The following is a 12,173-nucleotide window of genomic DNA, read 5'->3' as shown; positions in this document are numbered from 1 at the left end:
AGGAACAGATTTAAAAAATCTTGTCGTCATGTCTGTTGACCACAAATGCACCCAGTTTCTCTGTCTTTCCTGTCATCTCTATAGATTCACCTCTGGAGCTTCCGTCTTTCCAAATGACTCCTTCGCAACATCAGGTAGTTTTCCAAGGAGACAGCCTGCCTTTCCAGTGCATGGCCTCATTTGTGGATGAGGACATGCAGGTCCTCTGGTATCAGGATGGCAAGATGGTGGAGTCGGATGCCACGCAGGGAATCTCTATAGAGAAGAGCATGGTGCAGAACTGCTCCCTTATTGCCAGGTATTGCAGCATGAAGGAATCAGTAATCAATAATACAGTGAGCAGGCAAGAGAGATTTACGGAAGCTGAAAGTTGTCATAACATTAACATAAAAGTCTTTATACAATACATCAAGTCCAGTGTCCACTTGTGTCATGTGTTATGAATGTTTTGCTAATCTACAACTCTTAGTGTATTTTGTTTCTGTTTGGTCTCTTTTTTCCTTTCCAAGTGCTCTGACCATCTCAAACATCCAGCCTGGCTTCACGGGAGACTGGGAGTGTCGAGTGCGCACTAGCCGAGGCAACAACACGCGCACGGTGCACATTGTTGTTTTGGAGAGCTCTGCCAAGTATTGCACTCCTGAAAGGGTGTCCAACAATAAAGGAGATTACAGGTGAGTTTAGCAAAATTCCCACATTACCACCACCTATATTAAATATAACCTATAACATACATAAATTAAAGTGTAGTGGACCAGCCTGGGAACTGTAGCTCATCAATGCTCTCTAGTGGCTGGAAAAGTCTTTGTACAGAGTATGGGTGTGTAATGCAGCGATATATTTAAGTTTATACCTGAAGTAAGTGTGGCCTGATTTACTTTTTAATTTAAATATAAACCATATCATCATGCCTTTAGTAAATACTTTTTTTTACTTAAAAAAAGCTAGAGATATGCATAGGACTCTTTTAGCTTTGTCTGTTTTTCAAAATGCAAACTTATGACTTAAAGGTTTTGTGTTTCAGTAACAAGTTACCACAAATCCTCCCCTAAAGTGTACTAATGCTCCTTATGGAATAACCCTTGGATAATGTATACCACAGTCTCCCTCTGTTTTACTTCTCCTGTAAAAGTTCAGTTTTACTGTTAAAAACTTACTGCTAAGCCCAGCACAGCGGGGTTGCATCAGTTGGTCAGGTCTAGCGGCATAAAAATTAATTCAGCTGTTAAACTGAATGTGCCAAATGACCATTTTATTACATCTGTCAAAAAGAAGAAAAACATCAGTTTTCCTTCGCCGATGGCACAGAGAAATTAATTTTAAACATGAACTGGCCACCACAGTGGTTTAATTGTATACTGTAATTAAAGATAAATAATTGAATAAAATCTTACATCATACAACTTTTTTTTTTTTAGTCCAGGCAGTTTAAGTCTGTAATCTTTAAGGTACTGCAAACTTCATGGCCTCAGTAAGAATTCTGTAAATACATTAATACAGGCCATATTATACTGTAACGTGAATAAATGTTAGCTTTGTTTCTTCTGCAAGATTGAATGCCGAGCTCACACTTATGCCTGTACCTCCTGGACATGCACTATTTTTGTTTTCCTGAAACCCAGTTCAAAGGGCACATTTATAGTCTCAACCACACACCTTGACAACTTAAAAAAAAAAAGTGTAACTTACAGTAATATCAGTATTTATATGCATTTAGAACACATTATGTATTTGGTTACGTGCCTAATAGAGAGAAACTGTATTATCCTGGATCTGTTGTAGAAGCTAGCGTGCTGTAATTAGCCAAGGAGGATTTACCTCATTTATAGCGTTTACGGTAATGACTTTTAATGCTCATGCTCCATCATGGCTAATGTCTCTGCAGATGGCCTCGCACACTGGCAGGCATCATGGCGTACCTACCATGTGCACGACAGGTAACAGGCGCAGGCATCTATTCTGGCAGCTCAGGCGAAGACCGGCGTGCCAGGAGACGATGCGACCGCAGTGGGCACTGGGCTGAGGAGGATTACTCCCGCTGCGAGTACACAAAAGATACCACTCGTGTGCTTCACATTATCAACCAGGTGCAACTGTTTTTTTCATTTTCTGCTTACTACTCACACTTTCCTTGGTGAACATGCACTCATTATCTAACGCCAAAAAAAGGTGTAATTTTAACATAGTAGGTACCTTTATGTGACCCTGTTAAACTAGTATGATTGCTTTAAATAAATTTGTCAGTCCTCTGTACTACACGCTCTTCATTTTAATCGATTTATGTCTGTCTGTCTAACAGATGGCACTGAACCTGACAAATGCAGTGCACACAGCACAGCAGCTTCTGGCTTACACAGTAGAAGCCCCTAACTTCTCAGACAAGGTGGATGTGATCTTTGTGGCTGAGATGATTGAGAAAATTGGCACATTTGCTGAGAAATATAAAGAGGTAAATCATCTAACAACTCATGTAGCATACAAAAAATAAAGCATGTTACTGTATTTGCATGTAATGGTTTAAAGCACGAGTGAAGCTCTGGGATAAGTGCATTAGTGTAGCAGGGATAAATAGTATAAAAAATTATTAATTTTTTTACTTTCGTAACTGTGTTTTGTTATTTTGCACAATAAAAAGTCCTAGTTTGACTTTTAATTAAATGACTTAATTTTTTAATCTGTAAATTAGTTTTAATAATTACTTGACTTTTTTTTTTATCTTGATTGTTAAGCCATGATGAACACCATCTTTAAAATCTATTATAGATTATATAAATATTTGTGCTTTACGGAAAGATTAAATTTTAATCCCTACACTAACCCCTCCCTTTTTTAAATCAATTTCGGCTTAAAACGAGCAGTTGGCAATATCACTTTTCAGTTTCTTAAATTCTTCCTTACTGTAGACAAAGCACACATTCTGTGGATCAGTTTATAGAGAAAATGGAATGAAGGGATGAGATTGGATTAGATTGGAGGGATTTAGTCAAAAAGCCACACTGGGTTTTTTTTTTTTTTTGGGGGGGGGGGGGGGGGTTACTGTGTTGAGGGGAAATGATAGCACATAACACCTGGATATATTTCCACAACATAGCTTCATAGCTTTTTAAATAAAAGTAATCAGAATTACAAAATAAAAATCAGTTAAAATCACTGATTCACAAAAAGTGTTTTGTTAAATTTTATTTCCTCTTAGCATAAAAAAAATGTCTCTGAATCTTGCATTCTGCATTTATGGCATTCTTATATTTCATCACTTAAGTCAGTGCCTTTATATTGAGTTGTATAATGGGTTTTTGTGGAAACCTACAATATATACACTACCCTTAAAAGGGCTGGACACACTTTGTAATTGCATGCTCTTTCTTTCTTTTTTTCTTTCTACATTGTAAAATAATGCTGAAGCCACCAAAAATGTGCACCAATGGGGTTGTTTCCTGGGATGGTCATCATGAAAGCCAGTTTCATTATGGTGCTTGATGAGTTTTGCAAATGCATTTGACAATACTGTTCTTGCAAGAACTATTCCAAAATCCTTACTGTCTTAAAATAACAACTGACTGTTGCTGTTGTTACTTAATTACCTAATGCCAAATGTGTTATTACATAGTTTGTGAAAAAGTTCAGTATTGTTTTAGAAAGTAAAAAATACATCCAAACTTGTGTCCAAACTTTTGAGTGGTACTGTATGTGACTGGGGAAACGACTATTGGAGTATTAACAGAGCATTGTTTGTGTGTGATGTCAGTTAGGGAATGTGATGGTGGATATCGCCAGTAATCTGATGCTGACTGATGAGCGAGTATTATGGATGGCACAGAAGGAGGCCCGAGCTTGCTCACGCATCATCGAGAGTCTGCAAAGAATCGCAGTTCTCCGACTGGCTAGTGGACCATACTACACTGTAAATAACCTATACGACTTGCTTGTCTTATTTGTGTGTGTGTCAATATATAGTCTGTTTACTGCTCTCTCTGTGGATGTTGCTGCTTAGATTGCTGTTTTTTCCCCAGTTTGTCTATATGTGCATTGATTGCCATTTTCTTAATCAGAATTCGCACAACATTGCCGTGGAGGCACATGTGATTAAGGCCAGCAGCTTTAATGGCATGACCTGCACACTCTTCCAGAAGGTGGCACCAGAGCGTGCTATGATTCCCCACCTGGGAAATTTAAACCCAGACATTAACCTGGACCGGCAGCTCAGCTTCAAATGCAACGTCACCAGCAATCTCTCTGCTCTGGCTCTAAAGGTGTGCTTTTTTTATTTTTTCACTTTTTTACCAATAATATGTTTTTCAACTGCTTTAGCTATAATATGGTCTGTTTGTATAGTTTGTGTTTGATCTTTTAGAATTTTTTTTTAAATAATTATAATATATTCTATAACAATGCTAACCGCTGTCCTAAAATGCAGTAGGAATAGAGTCTATAGGTGAATATTAATTTGACATTATAATTTAGTATATAAATGCATGTAAACAACATATACTCTTTCTTTTCTGATTATGTGCAGAACACTATAGTGGAGGCATCGGTTCAGCTGCCTCCCTCTCTCTTCTCCTCTCTGCTGAGCTCTGGTCATGCTGATGATGGCATTTATAAGCTGCAGTTGCTGGCTTTCCGCAATGGCAAGCTTTTCCCCTTTACAGGCAACTCAACCAAGAGAAGAAGCGTAGTCACTCCTGTCATCCTCACCAAGATTGGTAAACTGCATCACCTTAAACATACTGTGATGTAGCAACTTATGAAATGCTAGTTAGTTTATAAATTCCACTGGTACAGACTAAAGGTGACAACATTTCTAATTAAGCATATCAGTCTTATGACCTTAACTAAACGTCAGGAGATCATTGGCCAGTGTTTCTGATCTTACATCGCACAAATATGTAATATAATCATTTATCGCACTTACATAAATGATTCCAGTCAGTGTACATCTTTGTTTTTTTTCCATCTGTTTAAGGATGATGTGTTTGTTCTTGGATTCATCAGTATTTGTGCATACTATTGAATTTTTTATTTCGAAAAGGCTGTGTCCAATCAGTACAATACAAACAAAAAATACAGCTTGTCTACACATATTTGTTCCCCCCAGAGATATGTTCATCATGAATGTTTTTTTTTTTTTTAATATATAAAGAACAGGTAGAAATATAAAAGCGGCTTTTTATTCTTACAGTATATCTCAAATATGTCATAAGATGGTTCACATAATCCAGGGGTACAACATTGTACACAAAGCTTTACTTCCATTCAGGCTGATTATGAGCTCATGTGAATGTCCTTATGTGTCTCATTTTCAGAGGGCATTTCTCTTCAATCTCTACGCAGTCGGTTGAATGTGACCCTGCGGCACTTCATGCAGGGCTCGGACCCAATGGCTGCACGCTGGGACTTCACTGCTCAGGAGGGCCAGGGCACCTGGCAGTCAGACGGGTGCAGCATCCTCCAGCATGATGCCAACTTCACCACACTGTCATGTGACTCGCTTAGCAGCTATGCTCTTCTAATGGTCAGTTTTAACTCGACTGACTTTCTCTTTCCACACACGAGATGGTTAACATGATCCGTTTGTCTTTTATATAAGTGTCACCTTACAAGTGTTTGTCTTTTAGTTGATGAGCACAGGAGTGCAACCTGAAAAGTCCTTGTCATTTGTCTATAATATAACCAAAATGAATTTCTAGGTATAATAAGTTTTGGGACACAAACATGATCAAGAAGTAAAAAAATAAACGTATTTAAAAATACTTTTAGATTATGATGTGTGTGTGTGTAGTAATAGGTGTTTTATTTTGGTGGTTGTCTTCAACAGGATCTGACTAGGACTGAGCCCACTATACACAGCTTTAAGCCTCTTTACCCAGTCATCTACGTTGCAGCTATTATCCTCAGTCTTTGCTTGCTGGGCATCATCATCAGCTACATTTATCATCACAAGTAAGAACACCTATCAACCATAAGAGAACTAGAAGTTACATCACAGTCTCCATACCAAAGTACAGAAATAGATTAAATAGATACATTTTTTATTGAGACTTTAAATGCTGAGGTGTTTAGGCACGTATAGCACTGAGACAGCATATAGCATATAGATCATCAGTATTATATCTGTGATCTGTGAGAAGGTTAATCACTAACATATTTAATGTCATACACACCACCTGATTAATGTTGGTACAGTTAATGCAAAGTTTGCCTTATGTTGTGTCCCTACAGGTCTGTGTGCATTAGCAAGAAATGTTGGCACATGCTGATTAACCTGTGCCTGCATGTCCTCCTTACATGTGCTGCATTCGCCGGGGGCATTAACCAGACTTCCTATGCCAGTGTGTGCCAAGCGGTATGAGCCACATGAATATAATTCCATTAAAGCAACCAGTCCATTACAGTATCTTATTATTCCAAATGATGATGTATGTAGCCTTATTCGCTTGTAAACACCTAATTAAATCCTTAATTGATGAAGATCCTTTTTGTGAGGTGCAAGGAAAACATCTGTCGTATATATATATGTGCTCCCCTAATAACAGTGCAGGTATGAATTTATTGTGCTAGTTTGGAATCAAGTGTTTGTGTATGCGTTAGGTGGGCATAGTGCTGCATTACTCTACACTGGCTACAGCCTTGTGGTCAGGTGTGACGGCTCGGAACATCTACAAGCAGGTCACACGCAAGACTAAGCAATACGAAGAGCTGGACGAGCCTCCTCCCCCACCCAGACCCATGCTGAGGTAAACACTCACCATTTCCCACAAAAGAAGTGTTTGAATAAAAGAATGACCTGGGCTGATATGTTTTTCATTTTGCTATATGAGAAAATCAGTAATCCGAGATGACTGTGTATTTTCATGCTGTTTGTTTAAACAGTCATCAATGAATTCTTCATTTTCTGCTTTGATCTTTAGGTTCTACTTAATAGGTGGAGGAATTCCCATAATTGTTTGTGGCATAACTGCAGCTGCTAACATAAAAAACTATGGAGGTCGGCCAGATGCACCTTAGTAAGTATACAGTTTCAGAGCGCCATCACATTAAAAAAAAAAAAGTAATTGGGTGACTACCCTGAAGAAACTCCTGTGTGTCGATGTGGAGAATTAGATTAAACGAAATATTGTCGATTGCTTTAAATTTGCTGAACTGCCTTGGATTACGAGTATAAATCCCGACAGATAAGTGTTTCCGTTTATGCGCACAGACGGTGTGTGTGTGTGTGTGTGTGTGTGTGTGTGTGTGTGTGTGTGTGTGTGTAAGAGAGAGAGAGAGAGAGAGAGAGAGAGAGAAGCAAAATTAAGAGGAGAGGAGGAATTGGAGAAATTAGACCCTTTTCTCCCTCTTCTCGTCTTACACAGTAACCCTTCTTACTCTCTTATTTGAATTTTACACACACACACGTTAACAGAAAGACTATTTTATTGGAAAAATGAACAAGGAACATTGTTAATGACACTCGCTTGAGCTCTACTAACAAAATCACTGCTGTAAAATAAAAATAAAACAAATTAACCTGCACTTTTCCGTTGAAAAGAACCGCGACAGAGCAGTGTTTCTATTAGAGAGAGAGAGAGAGAGAGAGAGAGCGAGAGATTGTGTGTGTGTGAAGGCGAAGGGAGGAGTGGAGAAGGGGTGTGTGCATGAAGGTGAGAGGAGATGTGTGTGTGAAGGGGCACAGTGTCCAATGACACAGTGCAGGCTGATACAGAGAAGGAGAGAGAAAATGGATCTTTAACATTTTTTTTATATTATTATTATTATTATTATTTTTGGATTCAATCCCAAATTTAGTCTTGTCCAATTCCTCCCCAAGATTAATGCGGGAGCACAAAGTACCTCTTATCCCTTCCCTCTGAGGGAGCTTGGCCAATCAGCTCTCTCTAGGCCTCCGTCTGTGAGAGGTTACAGCATCACCCAGGAACCGAACCAGCGATCTCCGGATAATAGGGCTAGCACTTTACCACTGCGCCCCTTGGAGGCCAGATCTTTAACCTCTTTAATAAGACGTTCTTTTGCTTTACACACACGTGTGTTATAATAAACAGTACATGCGTGCTGTACACACACGCATACAAGCACAAAATAAAAAATGTTGAAAAAAACTTTGGCTCAGTTGTGATCACGTGGTGCTTGGCGTCAAAACAAGAAGCACATGCGTGATACATGATACTCGGTACTTGTTAACCAAGACTTGTTCGTTTTCTAAGTCAAAATGTATTAAAAAATATTTGCTCGTCTTGCAGAACGCTCGCAAACCGCATTACTCGCAATCCGAGGTTTCACTGTATATGCCCTTTTTTTCCCTTTTTTTTTAAAGAAATGGGAAAGTATTTCATTCAGTGCACTTTCAAAGTTTAAAAGGTGAAGGTGGATATACTTGCCAGTATGATGCAGGAGACAGACAGAAATTAAATACTTTACCTGACACAGTATGTCATATTGATAGATAAGTATACCTACAAGGTTTTTATGGCATATTCTGCCCACACACTGCAATATGAATAATGAATATTTTCCCGAGGGAATAACTTGAAACACTCTGATGTTATGTGAGCCTAATCATGACAATCTATTTTTAGACAAATCCTACCCGTCTGCCGTTCTCAGTTCTTTACTACTCAATAGGGGTAGCCTTGCATTTGGCAAGAGAACAAAGTTTGAAAATCTCTATTATGTGAACTCTTTAGTGTCTAATTTAAGTTGTTCCATTTAAACTGTAGCAGTGTGATAAATGATTGGTTAAGGAAGACTGAGCAGACCTTTAGTCGTCATCAATTAGAAAGGAAAATTTAAGTTGGAATGTTTCACCACATGTATATGCTCTATTATGGAATGATCTACCTTTTTCTTTACGTTTAAATCAATGTAAATTTTCAATATGTTTGATGTGCAGGTTCTTTATAAAGTAAAATCTTGTGTTGTGTCCTCAGCTGTTGGATGGCATGGGAGCCTAGCTTGGGTGCATTCTATGGTCCAGTAGCCTTCATCATCTTCGTAGACTGCATGTACTTCCTGAGTATTCTTCTTCAGCTTCGTCGTCACCCAGAAAGACGCTTTGAGCTTAAAGAACAGCCAGAGGAACAGCAAAGGCTTTCTGTTTCTGAGGTTGCTGGCGGTCCCTCTTCTCAAGCAGAGTCATCTATGCCAGTATCTCTGTCAGCACTTGAGAATGAACATACGTTCTTAGCTCAGCTGGTTGGAGTGGCTGGAGCCTTAGGACTCTACACACTACTGTGGCTGTTTGGTGCGTTGGCTGTTTCTCAGGAGCGGCCATTGGATTTGATCTTCTCCTGCCTTTTTGGCGTGGCTGCTTTGGCCCTTGGAGCCTTCCTTATAGGCCATCACTGTGTTACAAGGCAAGACATGCGCCGCCACTGGGCACAGGCCTGCTGCCTTGGACACCAGAGATATGCAATGCAGGTTGATGCCCTCCTGGCACCAATGACTGGGGTTTCTGGGGATGAGTCAACTAATACAGGTAATGGTGAGGTAGCACGTTGCCACATTAGTGGAACAGAGTCATCTTGTACCAATAAGAGTGCCCCAAGTGTGCGCAACTCCACCCAAGGGTGCAAGCTGACCAACCTGCAAGTTGAAGCAGCTCAGTGCAAAGCAATTCCTGCAACCAATGGCACTGCTCTATTGGACAACAGCTTAACTGAGCACTCATTGGATAATGAGATCAAGATGCATGTTGCTCCAGTTGAAGTCCAGTATCGCCCCAATATCAGCAGCAATGGACTCCCTGCAATGGGTGGTACCAACAGCAACATCAACGGACACGCTGGGAGGCATCACAAGAATCGAGCAAGAGCTCACCGAGCGAGTCGTCTCACTGTTCTGCGGGAGTATGCCTATGATGTGCCCACCAGTGTGGAGGGCAGCGAGCATAGCGCCCCCCAAAGACGCCACCACCATGAAAGCCTACATGCCCGCAACAGCCGTCGTGCTGCATACCTGGCGTATCGCGAGCGACAACAGAGCCAGCTCCAGCAGGACAGCAGCGACGCAAGTGCCAGCCTCCCCCGTCGTCCCCGCCAGTTTGACAGGGGTGCCAACAAAGGCACAGGCTCCAGCATAAGCAACGGTCGTCTTCGGAACAGTCTGGGAAGCGGCCTTGGTAGTGGGTCAATTAAAAGTCAAAGCCATGGAGTTAGTAATGGGTGTGTAGTCGGGGATGAAGCTGAGGCTGAATTGCTAAGCTCAGTCAAAGATTGTCCAAAGCAGCCTAAGCAGCCGCTCCCCGTCGAACTGGAAGTTCAGCCAAAGTCATATGGGCTGAACTTGGCATCAGAGAATGGACTTGCTAAAAGCTCAGAGAGGCAACAGAACCTGTCGCCTCTTAATACAGACAGCTCAGCTACCATAAAGACTGGTTTGTGGAAACATGAAACTACAGTGTAGTAAAACTTCCAACCTCAGAGACTGATATTTACTCTCTTTCTGTCTAACTGTGAACCTTCTTTTTATTTTAATTTTACGTTGTTATTTTAAATGTTTGGAAAAAAGGTTTTATAAATTAGTTGTTTAAAAGAAGTCACGTCTTAGAATACCACTTGCTAATTGTAATAGACGATCTATAAATGATCTATTTTTATATCATCTATTTCTTTTTCAAATGTGCACATAATTGATTTTTGTATGTTAAAGTAAGTGCACAATTTGTGGGCATAGATAGGGTTGGTATTCTGTTTGGACCTTTTCTGGCAGTTGCAAAAATGCATTTTGCGAAATTAAAAAAAAAAGGCTCTGTTGCTTGTTTTATTTTGCACCACATCACATTAATAACTTTCATCAGACTTTATTATCCAGACTCTGGTTAATGCAAGTGATTTATAATACAACACATCTGTTTCCAAAAAGTCACTCTTTATTAGTTTTAGTAAGATTGACGTTTTGTCGGTCTGCTTTTCGCAAAGTGGAGGTGCCAATGCTGCAGTCTTAACAGTATTCTGGCTCACTACTTTATGAATCAGCATCTGCCCAGCAAATGGCTGCCGAATTACACTGAAAGCCCAACTGTCTCATACATTTATCTAGAAGTCTGATCCAGCTAATGGAAGCAATGCCTAGTAAAAGCAAGATTGAAGTTAATTCTGCTTGAATTCACAAAACTGTTAGAGTCCATTTACAATAAAAGTTATCAGTGGCAGCTGATAATTAAACTTTTCTAGTTATCTACAGGTGATTTCACACAAAACCTGACCTGAATGACTGTACACATTAAGTACTTTTACAAACTGCACAATGTGATGTGCCTGCATCACTGCAGAGGATAGAAATAGCTCACATCCCTTCATGAACACTATTTTTACTTCCATCTCTGAGTAGCGCAGGGATTTCACATTTTTTTATATGACTTTCTCCAACCAGTCCGAGCTCGTACACCACCCGCATCAGTATTAAAGTTCAGAACCTTTGTGAGAAGAAAATGAATGGTAATCACAGGCCATATAGTGCATTATAGCAACTTCAGTAAATATTTTTCCACTCGCATCTAGAACAGTTAGATTGAGATTACGAAGTGATGTGTTTCAGCTATAGCATGGATAAAGCGGAGAGACTCCAGTTAGTCTAGCACAGGGGTATTGAGCATTTTTTATGTAATGCAGCACACTATACTTGGTCCAGATGTCAAGTGAGCTGAACCAAAAATAAAAGTAACTTCTCCTAAATGTGTTTATTTATTATAATTTATCTTGAAAGTGAACTCTTATTAAATAGACGTCCCCTACAAACAATTTCCAGATTGTGTTTACATTTATATACATTCCCCTCTGAATCTATTGGAGCAACAGAGACAATTATTTTCTTTCTGTTTTACAGTAATGAAATGTAAAAGATCATGAATTCTTTCATTTTCTGATATGTACAATTTTTAGGTGAGCCAATGTACAGGAACAGATGTACTTAAAGCAAAATGAAGTGAACCATGCTTAATATGTGGTTGTGTATACCTTGCTTGCAGTATATCTTGATGCAGTAACTGCATCAAGCTGATGACCTACTGGTATCACCAAACTGTTTCATTCTTCATCTCTGTTGCTTTTTCGGGTTTGCACTAGAGTTTTTCTTGAGTTGGTGTGAGTTTTGAGAATTTGTTTCAGGTGGTTCACACATCAGTCTCCCCTACAGAAGGTAAAATGCAGGCTTAATTGCCTGGTGATTACCTTGTACAG

At 39.6% G+C, this 12,173-nt stretch overlaps 1 protein-coding gene across 1 annotated transcript in view; it reads left to right on the top strand.

The window, feature by feature from the left end:
• Positions 1-10,737, top strand: part of LOC128529292 (adhesion G protein-coupled receptor A3-like) — a 36,104-nt gene extending 25,367 nt beyond the window's left edge. The window contains exons 7-19 of the mRNA XM_053502707.1: positions 85-298; positions 510-674; positions 1,886-2,087; positions 2,300-2,449; positions 3,746-3,901; positions 4,050-4,250; positions 4,514-4,703; positions 5,304-5,512; positions 5,816-5,940; positions 6,220-6,343; positions 6,589-6,734; positions 6,909-7,004; positions 8,925-10,737. Of these exons, the coding sequence (XP_053358682.1) occupies positions 85-298; positions 510-674; positions 1,886-2,087; positions 2,300-2,449; positions 3,746-3,901; positions 4,050-4,250; positions 4,514-4,703; positions 5,304-5,512; positions 5,816-5,940; positions 6,220-6,343; positions 6,589-6,734; positions 6,909-7,004; positions 8,925-10,398 (3,452 nt within the window). The 3' untranslated portion in view covers positions 10,399-10,737. The remainder of the gene's footprint in view (positions 1-84; positions 299-509; positions 675-1,885; positions 2,088-2,299; positions 2,450-3,745; positions 3,902-4,049; positions 4,251-4,513; positions 4,704-5,303; positions 5,513-5,815; positions 5,941-6,219; positions 6,344-6,588; positions 6,735-6,908; positions 7,005-8,924) is intronic.
• The last annotated feature ends 1,436 nt before the right edge of the window (positions 10,738-12,173 follow it).

Source organism: Clarias gariepinus, chromosome 1 (assembly GCF_024256425.1).
Source record: "Clarias gariepinus isolate MV-2021 ecotype Netherlands chromosome 1, CGAR_prim_01v2, whole genome shotgun sequence".
In the NCBI taxonomy this organism is placed as follows: Eukaryota; Metazoa; Chordata; class Actinopteri; order Siluriformes; family Clariidae; genus Clarias; species Clarias gariepinus.
This window is presented reverse-complemented; position numbering and strand designations above follow the sequence as displayed.